This window comes from Hoplias malabaricus, chromosome 2 (assembly GCF_029633855.1).
Source record: "Hoplias malabaricus isolate fHopMal1 chromosome 2, fHopMal1.hap1, whole genome shotgun sequence".
NCBI classification, from domain to species: domain Eukaryota; kingdom Metazoa; phylum Chordata; class Actinopteri; order Characiformes; family Erythrinidae; genus Hoplias; species Hoplias malabaricus.
The window spans coordinates 38,270,352-38,297,932 of NC_089801.1; the positions used below are offsets into that span (position 1 = coordinate 38,270,352).

Consider the following 27,581-nt stretch of genomic DNA (forward strand, 5'->3'; position numbering starts at 1 on the left):
CGATGTGTCAGCGGAACTGGAGTGTGCTCCTTTCTTTGCTAGAGTCCTCTGTTCTCTGGAAAGGCTTTACACTAAGTGGAGGAAAATTTTTGTGAAGATTTGATGGCATTCAGCCTTGTAAACAAAGTTATGTACTTGATTCCTCTCTAGAGACAGGAGTGATGGAATTCATCAAGTACATAACTTTGGAGTATATACATTCTCTGCCTACAGTGAGTGTACATTTAGAGCTGAAGGAATAAATAAATAAGTAAATTAATATAGAAGTAGCTAATCACTGTGGAAAACTAAATTGAAATATAACAGAGGTGTTGGCAATAAAGTAGCCAGTGGACATATGGTGTAATCATAATGGTGTTTATCATTCTGAACACACACACACACGCACACACATTACACTACAGCACATTTAGAGGGATTTTTGTACAATGTTTTTGGCGATGGCGTAATTCGCTAATTCCGTTTAGGTTAGCCTGACTAGCGGAGTTGTCGCTAATTAGCTTGAAGCTTCTCAAGCAGTGGTGGTGTTTCACTGCATTCACCTGGTGCTCTCAGTGTGGATGCTGAGGAGCTCTGGGTTGCCAGGGTTACGGCGGCATAGCGATGCAGTCGTGACAGGAATACCCTCAGAGCGGCAAACCTGTCGCCTTGACAACCTGATTCTTATCATCAAATCCTCTCTATAACTATCTTACACTGAAAGAAAAGAGGGAGCATAAGAGTAAGGGAGGGTCGGAGAGAATGTACGACCTATGCCTATACAATACATCTTTCTCATTAGGAAGACTCAGTATGTCTATGTAGTTCCTCCTTAAAACCTTTGTACTGTTGTTGATATCTCTGTAGATCCTCCTTAAAGCACCTGTAGTCCCTTTAATGTCTCTGCAGTATCTACTTAATCACTGTAGTTCCTCTTTAACATGTCTGCAGTATCTTCTAAATATATCTGTAGTTTCTCATTAATATCCATAATATCTCTTAAAACCTCTATTGCGTATCCTTAATATCTCTGCAATGTCTCATTTATATGTGTGTAGTGTCTCCAGGAGGACACTGATGTCAGATGGAGAGAGGGTGGAGACTGTAACTTGTGTCTCCTGCTGCTCAGATGTTTGTCCAGGAATGTCCTGTGTCTCCTCTGGAGTATGAGGTCTCAGTGATATCTCACACTGTGCTCAGTGCAGACCAAGAACTTTCTCAGTTTGTATATTCTGGGAGAAGCACCAGGAAGCTTCCTGAATCCAACCCAGAGCTACTGTCTAATCTCGAGGATGTGTGATGTTGGTATTTGTCTGAGCTGCTGTTACTGTATGCTCTGATTATTCTCAAAGACCTTGGGATGTCATTGATGTATGGAACTGCGGCAGAGCAGGTTTAACTGTGAGTCAGGCGGTGAGTGAACTGTGATCAGACTGTGTGTTGGACTGTCATTTATCTGTGATTGGAGTCTGAATGGAGTGTGATCAGACTCTGAATCCATTCAGTCTACAGCGTTTAACTCCATCCAGTCAGGCTAATATTTTAAAGAGTCTTGTTCCTCAATGTTGTTTTTCTCTGCATGGTCCCTACTTGACCCTACTCTGCTTTTTTGCTTTTCCATTAGGTAAATTTGGTCCTTGTACATGAAACAGAGTTGTTTTTTAGTACCTGCTCTTGCAGAATGCTGATTGGCCAGAGAGAGTCGTCACTCTATTCCACACAATGCAGATGTCCAACACAAATTCACCATCTGTAAAATCTCCAGCTACAGTAGAGATCACATATGTTTTTATCTGACTCACAGCGGCAGCTCATAAATTTATGTCATGGTCTTTTGAGGAGGTTCAAATACTCCTTGGATCAGTGGCCAAGGAAAGAATACAGCGAGAGCTGGAAGCTACAACAAGGAAGGAAAAAACTCTACTGATCTGTCTAAACTGGTGACAGAGCTGTGTTTAGTCTCAAACAGCAACAATATGCAGATATATGGTGGATACACTTAACATTACTGCTGCTGTTGTTTTGGTTTCCAAAACCCACAGTTCCTGTAAAAGATAGGGTTTTGCAAAGTCACAGGCATCATTTTAGGGGTTAGTTGTGCTAATGGAAAAGATACCATGGACCGGGTCCCAACAATCACATGATGTCAGCAGTCAAGTAGGTACCATGTGGTCAAGCGCTAAAGGACTGTCTTTTTGAATTAGGCCCAATAACAGGCTCTGAAGTGTTCAGCCAGTCAGAACAAAGCTCATTTACAAATGCCTGATGTAAGGACCAAAAAAAAACTGATTTGTTTCTAAGTGAATAAAAGTATATATGTTCAATCTGATGCCATCAGTGTTCAAAATGCCAGGGGCAAGAAATCCAACACGCCATTGTTTGTTTGTTGTTTTCATCTTATTGTCTTTTTTTAACAAACACAGTACCACAGCAACATTAGATATTAATCACCCTCCATTTAAACAGTGACGTTAAAAAGAAATACAACAGATAAACCAAGAGATCAGGCAGAAACTCCGCACTCCGGCTCAGGCGTTGCGAATGGGACTGGTAGCAGCAGGTCATTGTTTTTAGCCATAGCATTTTAGCTTTTGGATGGAGTTGGTGGAAGATCCTGGTCGGATCCTCACGTTTGGCACGGTGTACCTTTTTACATTCATATTTGAGTTACTTTAAAGGTTTTCATTGTAAATTTTCGGCACATTTAGTTCATATCAACTCCAGCTGTGTGTTACAGAGGCGTGTCTCTGTGCAGAGTAGGAGGCACAGGGTAAAGACTGAGGGGGAAAGTGGAGCGTATGGACTGGGAATGGAAATATGGGACCAATCCTCCATGTCCACTCTCACCACACACTCTTTTCTCTGGATGCCGTGAGGATGAGTAAAATGTATGATTTGATTTGTATGAGCCACAGTGACACATCAACTTTGGTCTAGCACAGTTCATTCCAGCAGGCCACAATGAGGCTAATGCTAACGGTCCCATTCTGCATCCACTCCCATTGAACACTCCGGAAATAAACACACCAGCAACATGTTGTTGTTGTTATTTTCCCTCTCATTCTTTGACCAGTTCAGTGTAAAAACCTAAACACAAAAGACCAGTTTTCAGTAAAAACATATTGGGCATCACCAGCTGTCGGAGAAATGAGTTGAGTGAGTTCATGAGGTGAAAAGAAAAGGTGAAACGGCACGTGAGACACTCTCACGACAAATAGGAGATGCTAACAGGTGTCCCGGCTTGGCCGGCCTGCTAGCAGCATTATAAATGCAAGCCATTGTTAGCATTAGCTTCCACCTGCTGTAATCATTGTGCCTTCACACTCAGCAGGCTAATCTAATTAGCTAGCTACAAATAGGAGCTAGCAATTTTGCACCAAGTGCAAAGCTAGTGCGTTAATCCCTGTAGCATGTCTGAAAGTGTTGAGAGACTGCGGCTGTGTGGCACAAATGGAGCTGAAAGAACTCTAGAAATAGTCCTGCTCTACTTTGGCACTCAGTGGTTTGATTCTGTGTGTGTGTGTGTGTGTGTGTGTTTGTGGTTAAAGAGGTTCAGAGCTAACACTAACAGTCAGGCATAGTGCCTGGCTCTGTTTTGGATAAAAATAAGAACAGTTTTTTAAAATAAATTATAGGACAGACATTCTGAATAAATATAATAAAGACTCTTTTACCTTGTAATCATTGGTAATCACATTCAACACCAGCCTGCATCCTGTAACCCCACAACAGTGCCTTTATGGGCGCTTGTTTGCAATAGTGTTGAACAGGAGCATAATAAAAGTACCCCAGCTATTATTATTATTATTATTACTGTTATTATTAGCTGTTTTCGTGTATATTTTTCACTTTGCTGAATGTGCTGCTACACTGAAAGCAGAGTGAGTGTTTTTGTAACATCACGTACAGGGTTTCAGACTCATACATGTCTCTCCATTCGTCATAATTACGTTCAGACCGCACCGTCACACTGCAGTGCGGCAGTGTCACCTCTGTACGTGAGTGTGTGTTTGAGAGAGAGAGAGACAGAGAAATCTGGCCTCAAGCTGGAGCTCTAGGTCTCCCTTATCTGACATCATCACACAGACACCCATACCTCCTCACACTACTATATACTATATTCATAATATTGCTTCAGTATTTCACATAGGATTTTAGTTGTTATTTGTTGTAATTAGGGCTGATTCCAATTCCGAGCCTATTCCAAGTCAAATCTGAGAATCTGTCACAGAATAATAAAAAAATATCATACAGGGATTTAACAATGATTAGGAAGAGAGAGTTGTGAACACTAGTTGAATTTCAGAAAAGAAATGGTGTGCTGTTTTTCCCTACTGTCCCTACAGGGCAGTTCCTGTAAATTTAGTAAAATGCCACAGAAATACTGTGAAAGGAAAGATTCTGGAAGTGAGGAAGACCAGCTCATGTTTGCCTTGAAACACATACCCTCTACCACTTGCTGCTAGCATCGCTGAGACTCAAAACACTTGGAGAAGAACACCAAAGCTAATTTCACACCAAAGCTAATTTCACACCAAACGTAATAAATGCATCTCAACATGCTGCGTGTCATGCCGTGCGTCACACTGCCGTATTACTCAGTTTAGTCTTGCACGTAACACGCAAATATATTCTTTGTGTCTATATTGAACATTGTGCCGCGCGCAGCACTCTAGCATTCTACAGTATTTTAAATTGTGGCAGCGTTTCAAGAGTTCAAGCCCTGACCTTGTACACGTAACAAGACCAAAAGCCTGATGTGGAAGCAAATCATGTTTATATTGTTGGATCTTTTTCAAACTAAAAGCTGTGTTTAAATTTAGACAACATAATGTTTATTTAAGCACTACAAATAATAAAGATTTGTAAATGGTGTTGTCACAGGAAAATGCAGGAAAAACATAAACTGCTTTTGCCTCGCGTGTGAATTAATGAAACAGTGTGAATTAATTTGTCAGTGAGTCGTTCTGATGCTTTTGAGCACCACCTCTGGTGTGAAATTGCCATAACAGCCGTGTTTAGTGACAGATGATTTAAAAGATGTCTGCATTGACTAACATTATACTAGGTGAAGACAAAAAAGGAGGGACACCCTAAAACTCAAATCTGAAACATCACTGTCTTGAATCAAGTCCACAGCTCTGAAGTTGACTATAGATTCCCAAATATCTGGAATCAGAGAATTGATTCTGGGATTGACTCTCAGCCCTTGTGGTGTCTGGTATTATTAGACCATTGTGTGTCCCTGTAAGTGACAGTGAGAATAAAATTGGAAGACGTCGGTAACCCGTCCACTGTTGGTTTTTTTGTGCTGATCGATAGCGCCCAAACATTTGTGTGTTTTTCTCGAGGTTTCTCTGTTTTATTTTCCATTCCTCTTCAACGAACATAACTTACAGATTTCAAATCAAAAGAACACCTTTCACATTCAAAGCATTTGATTCAGACAATTGGCAAAAGAAAAAGAACAGTAACAAGCGTCTGTGTGTCAGTAAATTACAGACACAAATACATACACACTCTCATTCTCTCTCACACTCTCCTTCTCACACACACAAGCACACATGCGCACACACACACACACACACACATAGGGAATGCAGTGGGGGAGACGGCGGGGGAATGCTGGAATCTCTCACACACACCTTCAAATCTCCCTCAAAGAAAACAAAAAAGGAACAAAAATTACAAAAAATCAATAGGTTAAAAAAGTACAACTTTTCCTTTTCTGTTACAAATAATAATTATAATAATAATAACAACAACAATCAACAGTGAACATACAAACAAACAAACAAAAAATACAACAACAAGATAAAAGCACTATCTGTCAAAGGTTTCCAATGTTTAAAAACAGGTTGCTTGGTTTCGGTTTTGCATCCAGGAGGTTCGGACTGTGTGTGTGTGAGTGTGTGTGTGAATGTGTGTATGTGAGTGTGTTGGGATGGGAACCTAATGCTCAGTAAAGTGCATTCAATGCCACAGCAGACGACGAGAAAAGGAAGGGAGGAATATGGCGTCAGGATTAAGAACAGGCGCTAATGAGGCTTGGGGCCTTTCGTACACTGACACGTACGGCTACATGAGTTTAAACAGCCTCCACCTATAGACACGGAAACACTGAAGAACATTCTGTTATCATTTTTATGTAAAAAATGCAAATACATTCATAAATTACATCTGGGGTTAGGAGAATCAAGCTACGAGACGGTAGGAGAATCTCAGAGTTAGAAACGGAAGCTTGAAATTTAATGCAAAGTAACGTAATGCAGTGCAACGTCACATGACGTGACGTAACAGACGTCAGCATGCATGGGCACCTTCTCTCCGAATGTTGGACCACCACGTCTCTGTCCCTGAACTGTAAAACACTGATCTACAGCAGAGGTATTCAAACTGTCGGGGAGAATAGATTACAGGCGGGCAGAGGCGAGTGTGCAAAATATAAATATATTAATGACTCTTTAATAAAACTTCTTATTTTCCACTAATTCATTAAACTGATTTTTAAAAAATAAATAAATAAGAGTCAACATTATCAAGCGAGTCAGATGAGAAATGTATCATCGAGGAGTTTAGCAGGAGGTTGATGGACACCTGGATGAGAAGAGAAAGCCCCACAGTGTAGAAGGTTTGTAATACACAAATGGGGTGTTTTCAGCTGACTGGTTTATACAGATGCTGAGGTATTTTACATATTGACCAGTATGCTTTAGTTGAGTGGGTGGGGTTCAAGTTCTCAAACAAATGGCACTGGGGGCTCCAAAAGTTTAAATACCTCTGCTCTAAAGCATTTTTACGCTGCTGCTTTTTCCTCTTGAAGTGTATATTTTGTACAGAGCAGGTACAGTGGCCATGGCGATCTGACAATTCCGCAAAAAACCCAAAGAAATCAAAACTGAAAAAAGAAAAATGACCAGAACAAAGTGTTTCGATCTGTGCCACATGCAAAATTGTGCCTCGGGATGAGTCCAGACACGCAACTTAAACGTTAGTTTTTTTTTTTATAGTGTTTTTATATTTTTTAAATGTTAGTTTTGATTCCCCCGCCCCCCAATAATTCACTTGGATATCATGCAATAGAGACGTGCAAAAAAGATAAACATCTAACTCCACAAAACACACTTTCATAAATGGGACATGTTATGAATGCTCAATAACGTGTTGCTGTTTTTTTTTTTTTGTTGTTTTTTTTTATAATTATTTTTTCATTTTTTTTAACGACATGATTATAACATGTTACGCCTACTCCATGCCGACCTACAGAGAGAGAATATGAAGGAAGAGCTGCGTGGAAGCCACAAGTCAAACGAATGCACAGGATGCTCTTTCGACTGAGGGTATAAAACCATGTTTATGCATAAAAGAACTATTGTTATTGTTATTATTCTCTATGCAGCGATGGAGTTAAAAACAACACTGACATTGCTCTTTGTTTGTGTTTATTCATGTATTTTTTTAACTCTTTTGATTATCATTTTCATTTGAAACTAAAAATACTGATTGATTGGCACTTGATCGATGCATCTAAAGTTTATCGATAGCTAAAATGCTTGTTCACGCGTCTACATGTTGAGAAGCTGCATGGCTCTAATCTGGCACAGGTTGACTGACTATGATATTAGTATCGATACACCTCGTTTGTGCTCCTGCCAAAAACGAGCATAACTCTAATGAACAGATCAGACATATTTTCAACTAAAATATTTCTGGTATATTTCACTTATCAAATAGCAGCATTTTTTTTAACTTACAGTATTACAAAAAAGTACATGTAAACCTATTCATTCAAAATTGTATTAAATCCAAGGGTTCATACAACGGACATAACAAAAACACAAAAAACTGGACAACATGCTACAATATTGCTTCCAATATTTCTTTACATTTTTCTTTATGTAGATCTAAAATCATCAGTGACGTTGATGTGGACACCAGCACTCCGATTAAGAGCGTTTCTAATGCACAAACAAATGGCGAAAGCTAATCTTAATCTGGCTCGATTGGCACTGTCGTCATACACACGAGTATAACGGAGTTCACACACTGAAACCCACGGCGCAAGACAACTGCATTTAGACTACAAACTAGAGAACGACACTAAAGTTCCACGAAGACCATGGGACAGGACGGAATCCACAGTTTCATAAAAATGGGGAGAAGGGAGAAAGAAACGACTGACCTCAAACCGTTCTCCTAAAGAGAGAGAGACACAGGGCGCTAAACCGTGAGCCACGTCGTCGTCTGAGCTCAAAGTTCCTCCCGTCCGGAGTTCTCAGCTCTGGACTTGGCTCCGGCTCCCTGTGTTTCAGGGTGTTGGCACAACCACCAAAAAAAACAAGAAGTCCTTTTACACTGATCTGAGTCCAGTTCAGAGGTTTCTCGAGTGATGGTTCTTTACGGTCAGCGACTGGGAAAAACTGATCCTAGATCAGCCGTAAAAGGCCCACATCTACCAGGAGATGGCGTCAGGTAGAGGTATGGAACTGCGTTCAGGTCAGAGTTCACAGACAGGACGGGAGCTTGTGGGTCGGGCGGCACGGTCTAATGGCGAAAGGCTTATGATGTCGGGTTCGACGCTCAGCCGCTGCCTCGAAGAGCACCAGCCAATCAGCTGCTGCCGACGTTAACTCGAGAGGAAGGCAGAGAGGAGTTTAGATGGTGATGAGTCTGCTAGTGGGAAACAGAAAGAGAGATGGTCGAAAACAAAAAGACCAAGAGCACAGTGGGGAAAGAGGTCATCAATAAAGAGTAGTGAAAGAGGTAGTGAAAGGGAGAGCTGTCGAGAGAAAGAGAGAGAGAGAGCTCTCCTCCAGTTGCGATAACCTAGTGTAGTTTTCAGTTTGATTAAAATTCATTCTAACCATGTTAAACTTTCCCTTTCTGTCAAAAAGTGCACAGCGGCGGTGCAAGTCTCGAACTGCGGCTGCAGCCGCGCTGCGCTTGTGCTTTTGAAATTGCATTTGCGCTTTCATCTCCAATCTCAGAAATGAATTATTTAGCCTCAAACCAGTAACGTACAGTAACTGCTCCTCTGTATCCAGAAGTCATTGAAGGGATGAAGATCATAAAACGGTTTGTTGATATACCGTCTGCCACGCGTGAGAGATGGGGATAAGATTTCTTATGGCAATCTTCATCGCAATTATGCAATGCATATAAAAGTCTCCCTCTCTCTGTCTCTCTCTCTCTCTCTTGCTCTTGTACTCCTCTGCCTCTCTCTGTTTCCGTCTCCCCCCTCCACTGCAAAGCAGATTAGGGTCTGGGAATTGGAGGCAGTTGATGAATGTCTTTGTGCGCGTGTATTTAGGTCAGTAGAAGATTGGGCATTGCCGTACGGTTATATATAGAAGATCAGGGTTCAAATGGAGATCTGCTAATTAACGATGGGTCTGAATGCAGAGCGGTCAGGGCATGACCTTTAGTGGTTCTGCTACTGGGCGGCAGAACCACCTCGGGCCACAGATCCGTGGTAGAACCATCTCAGACTACGGCGCCATGGCAGAACAGTCTCATGCTTCCAAGGTAGAATTGTTTCAGACCCACAGCAGAACAGTCTAAGACTGTGGTTCCACAGTAGAATCGTCATCTTGAACGGTGGTACAGTGACGTATTCCAGGGTAGAACCATTTCAGACTATGACTCCATGGTAGAACTGTCTAAGACAATGTTTCGATGATCGTCTTGCACAAACAATCTCATGATTGAATGATCTCATACCACAGCAGATCAGCCCCTGGCTCCTGATGCTCACTCCGGTTCTTTGCTTAGCCCTGCCGTGCTGTATGTTAACGAACGGTGTAGTATTTACAGTACATTCCAGAGTTTTTGATGGCATCGGCCGCTCTGTTCACAGTGTGGTTTAAAAGAGATTGCCGCCTTCTTTTTTTCTGTACAAGAGTCCCTGCGCGTTCTGTATCTCATATCCCCCCCATCTGGTCTAAAACGAAATGCAGGTAGCAGCAGAAACATTGATCCTGTGTGCGAATGTCACAAAAGAAATGCTTTTTCAGTAATCTGCCATGCTGTTTTTACAAAGAAGGCATCCTACAAACACTATGGACGGCAAGACGACTGTAAGGTTAGGGCAGTGTCAGGGCAAAGATGCTCTGCACGGTGCCCAGAACAGGGAGACGCAGCCTGCAGTGTGCAGTTTCTCAGAGAAGGACTATCTCTGCTCAACTCCAGATCCACACGGGTCTACACCAAGCTGCATCAGCACTGGTGAGGACAACAGCTTATTATTATCTTTATTATTATTTTTGTTATTATTATTATTATTATTATTATTATTGTTACTAGTACAAAGGCTGTGTCACATTGTTTATGCTCATACTTTTCCACTGCCAGACCTCTGCAGACAGCCTGACATCAAGAGCAGGTCACTAAACAGTGAACTAGGCAACAACTGGAACGCAACCAAGGGCTTTTTAGAACTGCATACAAACTGTACTGTATTTTTCCCATTCTGTCCAAACATGAGGTATATCAGCTTGAGCTCAGTTCGTAAAAAACAGAAAACAAAACAAAAAAGTAACCACAGTTTAAAATCACCAGTATTGAACACCAACAGGTGCAGAGTGGGGTATAACCCTGCCAGCGTTCACTGAATACAGGTGACATTCCTGTGCCTAGCTGTTGTCTGAACCCCCAGTCACGAGAACAAGAGCATTGTAGAGGTGTGACCAGTGTCCAGTCAGGTCAACTCACTTTTCAAGTGTATGCATTGAAGGTCATGGACCGACTGAATCAGTGCTGTGTCAGTTATCTCAGAGATGAGATAGTTGGTGGGTGAGGAGTGTTTTTTATTCAAATATCAAGAGTCTCTAATGTGTGGCTCATAGGCTCTGAAATGGCATTATGATCAAATCACAACAGTGCTTTTGATTACTAATCCGAGGGTAAGGAGAACCCAGAGTACCCCAAAATGCTAAAATCTATAGGTAAGATCATGAAATTTCTTAAATCTTGGATGTCGGATACATCAGTGAATTTCTCATAGCACCAGAGAGGGATCCCTTGACTGAACTGCACTTGCAAGATGTGTGGATGTGTTTGCTTGTGTGTGTGTTTGTGTGTGTGTGTGTGTGTACATTCCTATCCTCTCAAACAAAGCGTCTGACCTTTGACATTGGTGGTCTGTCTGCCTTTCTTCCGCTGAGTTTAGCCATCGATGCTAAACAGAGACTCGGTTTGATCCTCTAATCACATATAAAAAAATATCAAGATTAGGAAGTCTTTATACATTCAGGTCAACCTGGAATCTCAGGTTTAAGTAATATCTAAAAGCGTCAGGGTGAGGCCATGTGGAACCAACCGCGATGGAGAGAAATCGGAGCCGTCCGATTAACAGAAGAAAGCCAGTAATGTTGATCTGAAGCGGGTAGCGAGCTGATCATGCCTCGGTTCGACAAAAGCCGGCGTGAATAGGAGGCAACAAAACGTTTTCAAAGTGTCTGCTTAGTTTCCGCTCATAGGGCTAACCCAACCGGACCGCCAGACTGCTTCAAGCACATGTAACTGTAAAGAGTGGTTTCGCTGATACTGAGCCAACGCAAAGAAGGGTTACTGGGAAACCCACCTTCCATATCGAGGCCCCTGCTAAATAGTTCAACTAATTTGTACAAGTTCTGCCCAGGGCAGAAAAACAAAACAGAACCTGTCTGGCCCCTGGCTGTAGGAGAGAGAGGAGGTGAGGTCTAAGACTCCTCCCTCTCGGAGTGCCACAGGGTTCAGTATTTAGACCCTCACAATCCCACACCAATCAACACGAGTTTATAAAATAAAAAACAGCAGAGTTTCAGTCACAAATTCATATTCACAGATCACACACTTCCTCCCCCAAGCCCACAGCCGAGCACCTTTCCCTCCTCACTGTTCATTCATTCACATTTCCACATTTTTTACCGCTATTTTTTCTCTCTTCTTTGAAATTGAACTTCATACCACCCTCTTCCCTCCCCATTTTTGTTCCTTCCAATCGTCCATCTGTCCATTCCATCCCTCTTTCGCTGCTTCCCTCTCACAGCTCGGTTTCTGTCCCTAGCCCACTTTCTGTGGGTTTGTGGCACGCACCCCTTGCTCATATGTGATCCGCTGGCTGATGAGATACTGGGCGGCTTGCGTCGCTGCCGGGGATCCCGTGATGGTCACTTTACGGTTGCGTGTGCCAGGGATGAACTCGCCTTTTTTGGAGATCTGAATTCGTGCCCCTGTCAGCTCCTGGTACTCCACCAGAGTCTTGCCGCCTTTCCCTAAGATGGCGCCCACCAGATTCTCGGGCACAGCAATCTCCACAACCTCTTTCCCGCCCTCGCCCAGCTTCTCAGTACCCAGCAGCGAGGATGCCACTAGTGGGGATGAAGGGTTCAGGTAGCCGTTGGACGCTCCTGTGGCGGCGGCAAGGGAACCCAGAGAAAAGCCCCCGAGGCTTGGAGCTGCAGGGTGACCTGCGCCTCCTGAAGCCTCGCTGGCGTAAGACGCCAAGAGGTTAGCTGCGGCAGCAGCTGCAGGGTTAGCACTAGCGGCAACTGCAGCGAGAACACCGGATGCGGCAGCGGGGTTCAGGCCGAGTCCCAGTGTGTTAGTGTTGTAGCCATAGCTGGCCAGTGTGTTTAGAGCCGACGTAATTGCCAGTAGGTCATTCCCGGAGAAGCTGTTCATAGCTGCAGGGAAGCCGCCCATTCCTGCAAGACCCGCCTGGCCCAGTAAGGTTGAGGCGGTGGCAGCGGCGGCGGCGTTGGGTAAGACCTCGGTGCTGTTCGCGTACGGAGAGCCGGTGGGGTTGGAGTTGGCCACAGGGCCCGTGACGTTGGAATAACTGATGTTCAGACAGCTGCTGCTTTGAGGATCCTCTTGAATCTTCTGCACGATGATCTCCACAGCTTTTCGGTTCTGCTCAGGTTCACCGCTCACGGTGACCACACGTTCCTGCAGGTTAATGCCCTCTGGCTTCTGGGAGAGCTGCACCCAGGCCCCTGACTGCTCCATCACAGATTTCACTGTGGCTCCACCTTTACCGATGATCAACCCTGCTGTGCTGTTGGGGACGATAAGTTTAGCCTGCACAGGAGAGAGGGAGAAAGAGAGAAGCCTTCAAGAACTGTATTTTGTTTCTGAGAAAAAGCTTCCTACACATCGACCCGTGTGTTGTGCTTTTAGGAAACATTGTAAACACTTTGCAAAACAATCTGTTACTGTTCTTCAAGACAATGCTTTCGGGAGTCCTGCCCCAGATTTATATGTGTGTCTGTGCACCCTTTTTATAATAGATTACAGTACACGGTCATACTTCTGTAAGCATGTGCATGTTCTATGTCCTTGGCAGGTTTTCCCTTACACTATAAGAAAAATCTACAAATAAAAGAGTCATATACACCCCCATCACCAAACCAGTACACAGGGACCCCTTCATATTTTTTAAACAGGACATACTCCCCCTTCCTCCACAGCTGAACACAGTTCTAGGTCATAATGAAATGTCTCTGACCTGCTTTGGTCAAAAACCCACAAGCCCCACAGTAGCATTCACCCCGAACCAAGCACACAGCAGGGAGGAGCAAATACCAGAAACTCTGATTTTTAGCATTCTCGTTTTCTCAATTTTTACCCAGTGCTCTTATTTCTTGGAGCTCGTTGTGTTTGTTTTGCTGTATTTAACCTCGTTTTTGAGCTCTCACATAAATGTGGGACCAGCGCTGTGATTGGACTCTGAACAGCTTGTTTTACCCTATGTTTTCACACATAGGCTGATCACAGAAAAACTGACTGTGTGGTCTTGTTTCACAGTGTGTGGGTTGGTTGGCTCCAGATGGACACATTAATGTGCACATGTGTTAAACAAGTGCCTGAAGGGTGGATAAAATCCCACCGCAAAAGGCAAGACCAGGCTTATCTGCAAAAGCAGATCAACTGTCTATAAAGCCCACTATTTTTTTGGCTTGTAATATCACAAACATCATTTGTCCCTACGTGAACTACTATACTAGAGAACTTACTTGTAGCTAGAACCTTCATGTTTGACTGTACATCCAGTGGCTTGGCTCAATGACGTACACCTCAGTTCTACTTGTTGTATCGGTTCACCTTGGCCTTTTCTTACACAATTGGAGGAACCTGAATGGGATGTTTCCAGACACCAACTACATGACAGCAATGTCAACTACTCCACAAAGCAAGTATACATAACAGGCCAAAGCCAGGCCACTGTGTGTGTGTGTGTGTGTGTGTGTGTGCATTTGGGTAAGGTCTCACTGCCAGTTCAGTGCTTATCTCAGCCATTTGTTGATCCCAGGGCTTACTGTGCAGCTGCTTACTTGCTCTCTCTCTCTCTCTCTCTCTCTCTCTCTCTCTCTCCTCTCCCTTTTCCTACTCTCTCTCTTTCCCTGGAACACCTGGTAAAAATAACCCAGCTCTCTCACACTTTCCGGGGCCACTCAGACCCCATCTCCCTGGGGAAGACCCCCAGCCTGTCTCCCCTAATGACCCAGAACTCTGGAGGCCATTTCAGGATTCACAATCTCACACTGCTGTCAGCATCCAGCCCTCAGTTTAAATCAGGAACGGCAGCAGCGAGGGCTGCAGGACAGATATTGACACGGGTGTGGATCATGGACGATGAAATTTAAAGTAGCCCTAGAATCATTGTTTAAACCATAAATATATTCAACAGAATAATACAGTGTAATCATTTAAGCCCAAGAAATATCTATAAAGGGCCCAGAGATAACATAAGGAAATTGACCTGTGAGTGATTTTAGACCTGATCTAAGGTCTGCTTTTGACCGGAAGCTTGTGTTGTCCGTTAGACTCAAACATGATCTAAAGCTGTGTTTAATCAACTGTTTAAATCATTAACAAACATATAAGACAGCCAAAAAGATACATTCATGGACATTTTTAATGCTAATGCAATAAATTTAAATAAGTTTGTTTTTAATGTATATCTGGTTTGTATTTTTGTATATTCTGTGATAGGTGTGTTTTTTTTTTTCTGTGAATGAGTGTTGTTTTTTAATGTCAGGTATTGATATATTTGATTAAAGTGCGTTTTAAAACAGTACAGTAAAATAATGTCAAATTATAAAAAAGCCAAGAATTCAACTGTCTTTTTTGAAAGTGTGTGTGTGAGAGTGTGTTGTGGTTAAAGTAGCACAGTAACACCACTGTGGGGTGGGGTACAAGTCCCTGCTTAGGTAAGCACAACATGCTACAGCAGTAAAAGTCATTGGGCAAGACCCTTAACCATCTCTGTATCATGACTAAAATTGAGAGAGCGTGTGTGTGTGTGAGAGACCTGTTTGACGCGGTCAGGGTTAACTGTGGTCTGGGGTTGGAGGATGCTGACTGGCTCACTCTTCTGGCTGCTCTGTGGCATCTCGCGCACTTTTTCAGCGATGAAGTTATGAACTCCATTCAGAGCCTCTACTGTTCCCTGGATCAAACACACACGCTCCGTCGTCCCTGCAAACACACACACACACATACAGAGAGAGAGAAAACAGTTTGAGTGTTTGTGTAACCTGGTATACATACGTTTTCCTTCCACAGTGCGAACACACATGTTGGTAGGTGGAGTGACTGTGACGCTGTCCACAGGTGTGTGCGTGTATGTGTTTGTGTGTGTAGGTGTGTGTCTGTGTGTGTGAGAGAGGAAGTGAGTGTTTGAAACTGTCCATGGGTGTGTGTGAGTGTGTGTGAAAGAGAGCGAGTGACTGAGTGAGTGTGTGATGCTCTGTCCAGGGTGTGTTCCTGCCAATCAATAATTCTGGGTAGGCACTGCGACACTGAAATGGATGAAGTAATTACAGAAAATGAATGAATGAATGAATATTGTAATGAGTGTGAAATCTGAGAAGTGACTGACAGATCAAAACCTGCTGTTTCCACATCTGCTTCACACACAGATGTTGACCCCTTGCTGGTGGGATTCAGCATCACTGCTACTGACCTAACTGGGAGCCTGTTGCTATGGTTAAAGAACTATCAAAGGCATCGCCATGGAAACAGCCCTGTTCTCTGGGTGTTGTGGCGTTCTGTAGCTACTGGAACAAATCTAAAGCCGCAGTGTGAACATCTGAGATAGACCCTTGTCTTCTGCAGTCAGATTCTAGTTTTGCACTAAAGCTATACGGCTAACAGTGGGGATGATAATGCAGGCCAAAGAAATGCCGTACAGCATGAGCAGTGAGAAACCCCTCTAACACTGGGTAGGGGAACAGTGTGACTGCATTCTCTGGAGTGATGGAGCGCCGTCCAATACCTCTGGGATGAGTTAAACTGGTGTTTGTGATCCAGAACTAATCACTCAACATCAGCATCTGACCTCTGACTAATGTTCTGGCGAGAGAGAGAGAGAGAGAGAGAGAGAGAGAGAATGTGGGAGACAGAGTTAGAGACACACAGAGGTTGAGATGGAGTGAGAGCATTAGAAATGGAGAGGGGGAGAGAGATGGAGGGATATAAATGGAGTGAATGAGAGAGGGGAAAAAGCAGCTGGTTGGTACTGGTTTGTTTGTTTCTGGGCAACAGTGCTGAATCTTGGCTGTGTGTGTGTGTGTGCGTGTGCGTGTGTGTGAGAGAGAGAGAGAGAGAGAGAGGGAAACACTGTGTGTGTATGTGTTCATTTGTTGTGATGTCATCTTTTCTCACCAGATTGGGTATCACACATCTGTTTCATAAACACCTGTTCTTATTCAAACCATGCCACTCACACTGTGTGTGAGTGTGTGTGTATGAGAGAGAGAGAGAAAGAGAGAGAGAGAGAAACTCCCACTATTTCAATATTAGTTATTTAAAAATCTGCTCACTAACGAGTGTGTGTGTGTGTGTGTGTGTGCGCACTGCAAGGTAAAAATAGTCTTTTCAGTTTCATCGCCAGTCTGTCTGAGTAAAGTGGAGAGGGGTCTCATATTTCTGTTGTACTTTTATGTGCATATGTGTGTGCAGGAAAATCCCTCTAAAACACCCACACACTCCTTCATTCATGCTCAGACAGTGGGTGCTCAGTGGGTATGATGTGTGTGGACATCTAGTCTAGATCAATCACTGAAAGACACAAACATACGCACACACAAAGCACTAAAGAGAGAGCAGGAAATGTGTGTCTCCTTGTTTTTACACACACTGTATTTTCTCTCAGCTTCAATCGCAGGCTGTTGTTCATTTTTGTTGTTCTACATACTTTGCTAGACCCCTTTCAGCCTATTCTTCAATGGTCAGAACCCCAGAGGGCCCCCATAGAGCAGGTATGCTTTGGGTGGTGGATCATTTCCAATGCTGCAGTTACACTGACATGGTGGTGATGTGTTAGTGTGTTGTGATGGTACAAGTGGATCAGATACAGCCGTGCTTGCTGGAGTTTTTAAACCCCTCAGTGTGACTAGAGGAAGACCAACCCAAACTGCCCAGCGACAGATGGGCTACAGTCTCTGACTTTACATCCACAAAGTGGACCAAAGCGGTAAGCGTGGCTAACAGAGTGCACAGTGAGTACACACAGGGTTTACAACTCCAGCAGCACTGCTGTGTCTGATCCACTCATACCAGCGCACACAACACACACTAACGCTTTGGGTGTCCTGAGCATTGAGGAACAGGGTGAAGAGGAACTAACAAAGTGTTTCTGTATGGTCACTGAAGCTGAGAGTATAGACATTGAATGTAGAAACAAGGGCATTTTACAAACTGGTTACACTCTGTGTGTATGTGTGTGACACAGGAGCAGGAGTAAAGCCTGAGATTAGAGAGGCTTCTTTTTATAGGTGCCCTGTGATCCAGAGGAGTTTCACATGCTGAGCTCTCAGCAGCTTCAAGACAAATGACTCCCCCCAAAAATCTCCTGCATTGTTTTCTCATTTTTATTACTGAACTGACCAGTACCAAACCACAGGTCAGTGAGGAAGGCAAGTCAAGTCAAATTTATTTGTATAGCGCCTTTTACAACCGGATAGTGTATTAAATGAGATTTACAGACGTTGAGAATTAAAACTAAATCTAAATGAATAACCACAGGTGAGCAGCCAAAGGCAACAATGGCAGGAAGAAACCTCAGGGGGAACTCAGAGTGCACCATCCTTCTCTGGTCACACGCAGTATAAATTATAACTATTTAATTGAAAACTACAGGTAGAAGCAGCCTCTGTGTGTGTAACTGTAGTGATGACCATGCCATCCTATACCATTCCACTGCATGTGTCCATCTCTAATCTACACGGCTCGGCTCGGCACATTTAAAGCTTTTCCACTGGTAGGGCTCCTCCGCAAAATGGACCTGGTGACGTGGCAAAATCCTGTCTCTAACAGGAATCGCTGGCTTTTCAAAAAACACAACAACGGCAGCGCAAAAGTTAGGCTCTGTTTACTCATTATGTATTCATGTGTTGTTTTTGTTTTTTGGACCGAACACGGCTCAGTTCTCACAGATCAGTTTTACTTGTTGCACGTTCGACTTTCACTGGAAATTGTCGTTGGCCACCGACCCAAGGAGCATATAAACCCCTTCAAAACAGCTAAAGTTATGAGCTGCTGTTGTGAATCCGATAAAAATAAATGTGAAAGCTGCTGTAATTTAAGAGATTTTACAAGCAGTGAGTTTGTGCTGGATTTGAATGAGCTCTGAATTTCATGGTGAATTTCCAGGGACCAGGCACCAGATTTGGCCAGTGGCAAAGCAAAAGATCAGTGCAGAGTCGTGTAGGTTCTATGCAGTGGAAAAGCGCCATAAATGTTTAGTAGCAGTGAATATCTGAAAGTGACCATTCACTGCAGTAACACTCTACTGGAAAGGCTGGACCCTAGATGTCGGAACATTTCTGTGAGAATTTGATGGTTTTCAACCATGAGAACATCAGTGAGGTCAGGTGCTGATGGATTAATGATTAATTCGCTATCACAAACACCACTGCAGCTCGTCTTAAAGGTACTGAATGGAGCTCTGTCATTAGCTTTAGGCTCATGTGCAGTTGCTCCAGAGCATCTGCGTTTAATTTTACTTTGCTATGGAGATTATATGAGCTGTGTGTCAGTAACGGGTGCACATTAAAAAATATATATATATAGTGTGTGTGTGTGTGTGTATACCAGGGACATAACACATTGTGGGGACCCGTATACACCCTCCACAATGTAAATCATTACATTTTAAGGTTAAGGTTTGTGAGTTAATGTTAATATAATAGAACATCTGGAAATGTTAATCGCAAGTTCCCACAAATGGTATCCCCATTGTGAATGTCCCCACAATGCACAGGTACAAGACTGTGTGTGTGCACAAGCCTGCATATGTGATTAAGGCACTGAATGAAAACACAGCTATTCAGTTCCACACTTTGCAGCAATCATCACAAATACATTTCACTCCGCTTCACCCCATCTCTCTCTCTCACACACACTCGCTTGTTCTCTGCTGGTCCTTCCCTGAGTGTGATGATGTTATGCACACTGTGAAATCAAATCTAGCAACTAAACCTTTTGAGCAGTTTTACCAGAAAATGATCACAGCTTCAACCGAGCGAGGAATGCTCATTAAAACAGCCGGAGTCAGACGCGTCTCTTGGGGCAAATCTGATCTCGTATCCAGAATGAGGATTTGGGTGTGAAAGTGTCAGATTTCTAAATGAGTCAAAAAGGAAACTGGAGGTCAGAGTAGCTAGCTAGCTCGTCAACACTGACTAGCCACATACACATAACATGCTAACACATGACAAAATCCCACCAAAACACACCTGAAGTAAAAGAGATGTTACGTCTTAACTGTAAAAGGCCCATTTACCATTTACTAACTGCATTTTCACATCTTGACCAAGATCAAGTTCATTTATCTTCATTATCTTTATTAATATAATTTAAGTGAGTTCAACATGTGCTGGATATTGTAGCATCATGTTAGCATAAACTTAGTATTTAAAAACCACATCAAAGATGTAGATGCCAGAGGGTTAAACTCCTTAGACCCCAAAGGGTTAAACCAGTAAAGCACCTCTAAACAGAATCATACTTTATTTTACAGTTCCATTAAATCCAAGTCACTTTTAAAGAGGATGTTTGAGAACCAGTTCTAAATCCACTTTAGCACACATCACACTGTATTTATTTCATGAAGCAGCTTCACACAAACGCACCTAACCACATTTAGTTAAGCACAGTCGCTTGCGCAGTTTAACTGCAGCTGTCTGGAGCTGGACCCTGCACTCTGTCCAAGCTCCAGATTTCACAGAGATGCTCTGCTCTTTATTTATTAAACTGTCTTTAGTCTGCGTTCTGTGAACCTGCCAAAACGGCTTTTGTTTTCCAGGTGTTGAATTTTTCAAAGAACATAAATCTGTAAAAAAAAAAACATACCGCACATATGTTCTGCTATTTTTGCGTTTTCCTTTTTGGCATGAATTGCTTTCAAATATTAAAGTTGGTGCATGTCAGCGCATGTGTGTTCTCCCTGTGTCTCTCTAGGTTTCCTCCCACAGTCTAAACACACGTTAAAGCTTTGTAGTATTTAAATGTCCTCAGGTTTCAATATCAATGTTGTTATCAGGAAACAAAAGCAACATGGTGCTGTCTCTGATCCCTACTGGTTCATTCGTCTCAGAAATGTTCAAACAATGTAAAATCAGCTGATGTTTAAAATTAAATGAAAAATACATCAGTAAAAAAAGACATGGTGTTACCTGGGTAGAAGTCTTTAGATTTGGACAGTTTAATGGTGGCGCCGGTCTCTTTCTGTAGCTGGACGATGGTCTGTCCTCCTTTACCGATAATCGAACCTGCTGCATAGCTGGGGATCAGCACTTTCAGGAAGTACTCACCCTCTTCTACACACACACACACACACACACACACACAGAAATAAATAGAATATTAAAGAAAAATCAGTCTTCATTTCTATATCACATTAAGATAAACATAAACTCACTATGGCTTCAGCAAAATCATAAAACCGTCAGTGGATTTGAACCCATTCCTGCTCTGTTCTGATTTACAGCCCTGGAATAAAGTACGGAGGAATAACGATCTGTTTCTCTTCTCCATCTCTACACTCTGGAATGTGTTGTTCGGAGAAGAGAGAGGAGTGACGTAAATCATCAAAAGACTATCTGAGGAAAATATCCCTGATACAGTTCTCCTTTCCACATGGAGACTTTCCCAATCACAGTTTCACTTTCGTGGGTTAGCATTAGAAATTAAATTAGTTTTTTTGGGGTTGGGGGGTTGTTGCGGAAGCCACAGATCACAGAGAAGTTTTAAAACTCAGAAATACATTAATAGTATTGTATGACATTAACATATTTGTATTTTTAGTACAATATATGAACACAATTTCTTTTTTAAACAAAACAAAAAAAAAAAAGCAAATTGCAAACACAAGCTAGAAGTGTAGGGACATCATCAGTTTAATAATGCATAAATGCATTAAATGTATGCTTTCTTATGTATAACATTATATGTAAAGTTATAGGTACAGTATGTAATTTATAATGTATATTATACATGTATCTATGAGCTCACAGGTAACAGCAAAACAACAGTAACCTTCACTGAAATAAGACTATGAATGTACTTTAAATCATTAAAGTGTGTACATCCAGAGATATAACTGATAATTATTACGTTACTTATATATATATTTTTTTTATTTATTTATTTATTTATTTTTGCACGTACAAAATAAAGTAATGTTTTTCAGTGTTCAGTCGAATAACAATCATAATATAACATCTCCGCTTCTTCTTCAACAAACGAGGTGTGGAGGGAACTGCACCTTGAATATAACGTCCTTGAGAGGGTTCACTTCCAAACTATGTCTGAAAGTGTGTGTACACTCCTAATGAGTGAATTCAGCTACTTTAAGATGCTCCTTTTGCTGACACAATTGTTCTATAATCTACATAGAAAAGCATGAAATGAAATTGGACACTCTGAAACAGCAACCCACGCGTAGAGTGGTGTTTGTCTGTTTGTCTGTTGAAATAGAGCGTCATTCTGTACCCTCCGGGATGAGCTGGAGTGGTGTTTGTGATCCAGCCAATGTCCACAAACCTTGTGTAGTGTATGAAGGCCAAGGAAATGAAAATGAAATGAAATGAAACATGCTTTTATCATCATTGCACTGCATTACCACAAAACTGTTTCTCCACATTTTACTCATCTGTGGCAGTGAACAAACAAACACACACAAAATGGTGCACTAGCCCCAGTGAGTTCCATTTTCCAGGATCACTCCTCTGACCTTCAGGCCATAGCTGCCCCCAACTGTCCCCAGATTACAAAGCTGTCCTTCAGAGGCCATTCAAACAGCAGGGGAACGGCGTTCTCTTGATTCACACAGGCATTAACTTTGGCGTTGAGTACTGTGGGCCAGGTAGCAGAGCTGCGATGTAAGACCTTGCTGTGTGTTAAAATTTACATCAGCCTGGTGTGAGGTGGCATGACTTGACCTGAAGGGGTTTGTGTGTGTGTGTGACTCTTATCTGGGAATGTTGTAGTAAGGTTATGTAACAGTCCACAGCTCTCCACAGGCTTCAGCCACAGAGCAGCCAGCACACGGAGCCTGACAGAACCCTTCATACTCAGGTATGTCCTTAAGAGGGACATATTCTATCCCTTCTCCACAGCAGTGTTCTCCACCAGTCTAAACAGCCCTGTTCAGAACGGCCGCTTTCAGTGCCTGTTTCTTTAAATGATAATGAGCCGCTCGCTGTTCACCCTGTCCTTGAATGAACAGCAGTGAGGAGCAAGGAGCCGTCTTCGCTTGGTTCTCTTTCTGTTCCGTTATCATTTTCTCAGTGTTTACTCAGTTCTCTTATTCTTCCTGCTCGTTGTGTCTTTTTTGTTGAACTTAACCTTGTCTTTGTGCTCTCACATAAACGCAGGTGCAACACTGTGATTGGAAAGACTTGAAAAAGTTCACAGAAGCGGAGCAAAATCAGAATGGCTTTTGCTATGTTTTAGACTCAGTCCTCAAAAAACTGACTGAATCGTCTTGTTTCATGAGTCTCAGAGGAAGCATGTGCTCACCCCACTCCCAAGGCATCTGATAAATGGAGAAGAAATTTTGGGCACAAACAAAAGGTACAGAGGTGGGACTCTTAACCACCGTGCAAGATCTGGTGCCTCATTGTAGTATAAAGTTTTTCTAGGTGAGAGACAGAACAATTTCCACTCTCACTTCAGATCAGAACACAGCTGGCCACACCTGTCTGTGTACATCCCTCCCACTGTGAGAAGACAGTGTGGGTCTGAAATGGAAGATAAAATGGAAACAAAAGAAGAACAAGCAAAATATGCTGCTGATGTTCTCAGTACTGTGAACTGACCGTCCCAGAGCCCAGACCTCAACATCACTGAATGTGGGTTGGGATTCCTTAAATTCTGAGCAGCAGAAAATGCAACCAACTATTGACACTAAACTAATTCATGTCTACAACTCTGAAAAACATCTCAGGAACTACAGTGAACGACACCTGTGTGGTCAGGAGAGTGAGGAACTGAAGCGGGGGTCCACAGACTGACCCTCAGAGTTTAAGAAGTTAATGGAGAATGACCTCAGACTCCATAGTCTTGTCCTTTTTTTGTACTCCCTCCCTCTCTCTCTCTCTCTCTCTCTCTCTCTCTCTCTCTCTCTCTCTCTCTCGTTCCTGATGATTCTTACACTGTCCCACTTTTATTTTCTCTTGCAGAGGAGAGTGACCTGCTTTGGGCTGGCAGAGGCTAAATTTATCCGCACCATCACAGCGACACTGCGTCCTACACACACACACACACACACACCCCTCGGCCTCGGACACAGACACCTACTGGAAACACACACAGGACAAAAACTAGTAATGGATCGGCGTGAGAACTTCTGCAGGTTCTGCTTCTAGAATTAAATATGTTTTTCTTACAGATTTACTCTATTTTTAAAACGTTAGTACATTAAGTACAAAATATTTTACACAATTCCATTTTCATAAATAATGAAGAACATGTTTTCTGTATCACATTTCACACTTCCACTTTGATTCAGTGATAAAATGAACATGACTGAATACGCAGTCTGGCTGAATCTCTAACTGCAATTTTGGAAAAGTGATTTAAATCACAATTAGTTTTTTTTATAATCAGAAACAGTAAGATCCATCTGTAATTCTGAGCTCTGAGCGCCTAGCACCAGGTGTCCAGCCACCTCTGATTGGTCCAACACCTTTATAGAACCTAACTGACCCCCATTTAAAACCCGTTAAGGTGCTATTGTTGTTGATAGAGTGAAATTAAACCTGCAGCTCAGTGATTTAAAAACTGCCTGATTTTAAACTTTTGATATTGATATAAACAGCGCTACACAATCTTTCAGTGCTTCACAAATGGTATCTCTGGAGGTGGCTTCTCCTCTCAGTGTGTAATATATGGGATAAGGTGTGTTTTGAAGTATGAACTTGAAAAGATTCAAATATGAGTGAGCTGGCTAACAAAGAATTAAAGGTATTAGATTAACATTTCTTTACATTTACTTCTAAGGGGTGATATTTCTCTCCTCTTCTCCACAGTGGAACACAGTTCTACTTCTTAATGAAACGTCTATTACCTGCTTTGGTCAAAACCTCCCAAGTCCCACAGCAGCATTCTCCCCCTGTCTAAACAGCCCTGTTCAGAACGCCCGACCTGAGTGCACAACAGTGAGGAGCGAGGAGCAGAAGCTCTAGTGTTTAGGCACTTTCGCTTGACTATGTGCTCTCACATAAATGTGGGTCTCTGCACTTGACATCAGAAGTGGAGCTGAATCAGAACAGCTCGTTTTTTCTCATGTTGTCTGACTTAGGCAGTACACAGAAAACTGCGTGGCCTTGTTTCACCTTGTGTGAATTGGTGGGCTCCAGATCCAGACATTAATGTGCACATGCACCGAACAATACATAAATTTTAATATATCCTCTTTAATGTACAGATTACGTGTTTCTTCTTCACTCTTGTACCACTGGAGGACTGCTGAGAGTCTGATCTGTTTGTTCACGCACATATATCCCACTGGACAGCAACGGCCACAAACGGAGAAATAAACAAATCTCAATAAGAGCCTGAAATAGTCACAACGCCTTTTAGCAACAAGTGAGATTCCCCACAGGTCGCTACATGTTTCATAAAAGGGAATGTGATGGAAACCTCTTACGCATAATTCATTTGATTCAGATCAGAAGGATTTGAGGGCAGCAGAGATGAAAGAGCTGCTGCATTGCTTCACATGTTCCTTTCGCTTTCGGTTTAAGCAGAGATTACAGCATCTAAACAGATAACAGAGTCATTTATTTATAGATTATTATTTATAATTATATTTAGAATGGAAAGACGTTTATGTCAAAATCGCGGTTTGAAAGGGTGCAGTTTTCAGATCACTGAGCTGTTTTAATTCTAGGCTGCGTCATCAACAACATCTTAACATGTTTAAATGGGGGTCATTTACCTTCTATAACAGAGTTATAGCAGTTATAGAGACAACTGAATATTGCAGACATGACCACAACCACAACTAATTGACCGCATGACACCCAACATTCAGTGCTCAGAATTAGTGCCTGAAATCCTTGGTCTTGGTTATAAAATCAGGTCTGGGCCTAATGTTATTATAGAAAATAATCAAAATTAAATCATAAAATTGGTCAAAAATGTTGCAACATTAATTATATTTAAATTAAAATGATATTTTAACTGTTCCTTAATGTAGCTTTAAATATTACTGTACTGATACATCATCATGCTGTCAGATTAACAGAAACTCTTAAATTATAAAGATGAACTATTTTTCAGTTTCTAACATTTTCATTTTACTCTATAAACAGTTTAATATAGAACTTAATATGCATTTAAATATACTGATTACTATTCAGTTTAATATATAACTTCATGTACGCATTAAATGCAAAAAATTTTAAGGCACATTTAATAAATTATTTACATATTTTTTATTTATAAATGTATAATGATATATTTTGCTAAGCCCAGAATAAAAATGTAAAAGGTAGAATTATCATTGTGTTCCCTGAAGCGGATCTGCTCAATTATTTTCACAGCGTGGAGGCACAAATTGTAGTGTATTCTCTCTGGTATAAACCCTATATTTCTTTATTATTAAAACAATTACACATAAATTTAAAAGCAAAGCTCAGGATTATTTTTCTTAAAAGAATAAAAGTCTGGGTTCTTCTTGGTTCTGTGCTCACTGAAGTAATAAACCAGGGGTAGAAGATTTTAATCAGACTACAAACAAAATGTAAAAGATTTGGAGATTTAATTCTAAATAATTTAAACCCAAGTGATTTTCCCCAGGCGCAGAGAGCAGACAGAGACCCAGTGATGTTCCTGATCAAAAAAAAGATTGGATTCAGAAACTGACGCAGTGGATTTGTTACCTTCAGTTTGTTTTACTTCTGGAGTAAAATCTCAGCGCTTAGTGGCCCTATTCACTGCATACTTCACTACATAGTAAGCAATGTAGGGAATAGAGCATGGGGCCATTTGGAACAAGCCTCGCCTTGTATATGACGAAAGAATGTTGGGGTGAGCCCTCCCAGAACCCACTGAGAAGGTACTGAACGCTGTGCCGCTCGAAAAAAAAGAGCCTTAACATGAGCTTTTATTTGAGGAGTCTGGGGCAGTTTTCTACCATCTTGAAATTGCCAGAAAAAGAGGCGGGACTGTATGGAACCAACCTAACACTGATTGGATTGTGATACTAAGAAGCGGGACAAACCCTCTGGCAGAGCTTGGTTAATACAGAGCCATGGATGTTTACTGTAGTAGAATGAAAAATATAATTTCTTCCTTTCACTTTTGGTGGTGCATCTCCCCATCGCCCTAATGAACAAACTGCCCCTGTCAGCGCTGATTACTAGTGAATTGTAGCTCTATGTGTGTGTGTGTGTGTGCACATGAGGCTGTGGGCCCATGTGTAATTGACTGAGTTCGGCTAGAGCTGCAGCGTATGGAGCTAAAGCCTCAGATTTGTTCTGGAGGATCCAGCCAACAGTTAGACACACACTCTCTCTCACACACACAGAAAGACAACACACACACACAATCACATAAAAGACAATATACACTACACACATACATAATGCAAACACACACACACACAAACTCAGTGAGAGGAGTAACCACACACAGACAAATGTTCCCCAAGAGGTCTCTTTCTTTCTCTCTCTCTCTCTCTCTCTCTCTCTCTCTCTCTCTCTCTTTCTCTCTCACGCACACACACACACACACACACACACACTTCCTCACTTAAATAAAGTGTGATGTAATTAATATCTCACTCTTTCAAGTTGTGATTCTGAGATAAAAACAATTAATCACAAATCACCAACAGCATCTGGATCCTTTAACACTGAATAATTCATAACATGCAATGATCATTTAATAAAAGACCCTGAAGAACTGCTAGAAAATCAATAACAGGGAAATAAAGGCTTAAGACTAGTCCCTGAAGTGGACACAGAAGAGAACTGAGCGGCCAGTTCTGGCCCCAGTTTCCCAACAGATTTGCAGATTAAAGACCATCTCTGCCATATTAGGACCCTCTAAACTGGGAGAGCTTTTAATGTAATTCTCACTTCACACAAGATTTGCAAAGATCT

The 27,581-nt window shown here is 42.1% G+C and overlaps 1 protein-coding gene across 2 annotated transcripts in view; it reads right to left on the reverse strand.

The window, feature by feature from the left end:
- Nucleotides 1-2,377: 2,377 nt before the first annotated feature.
- nova1 (NOVA alternative splicing regulator 1) overlaps nucleotides 2,378-27,581 on the reverse strand; it is a 38,756-nt gene continuing 13,552 nt past the window's right edge. For both annotated transcript variants that reach the window (XM_066659964.1, XM_066659965.1), the window contains exons 2-4: nucleotides 20,643-20,786; nucleotides 15,275-15,441; nucleotides 2,378-13,041 (exon numbers count right to left, since the gene is read on the reverse strand). In XM_066659964.1, coding sequence (XP_066516061.1) covers nucleotides 12,022-13,041; nucleotides 15,275-15,441; nucleotides 20,643-20,786 — 1,331 coding nt within the window. In that variant the 3' untranslated portion in view covers nucleotides 2,378-12,021. The remainder of the gene's footprint in view (nucleotides 13,042-15,274; nucleotides 15,442-20,642; nucleotides 20,787-27,581) is intronic.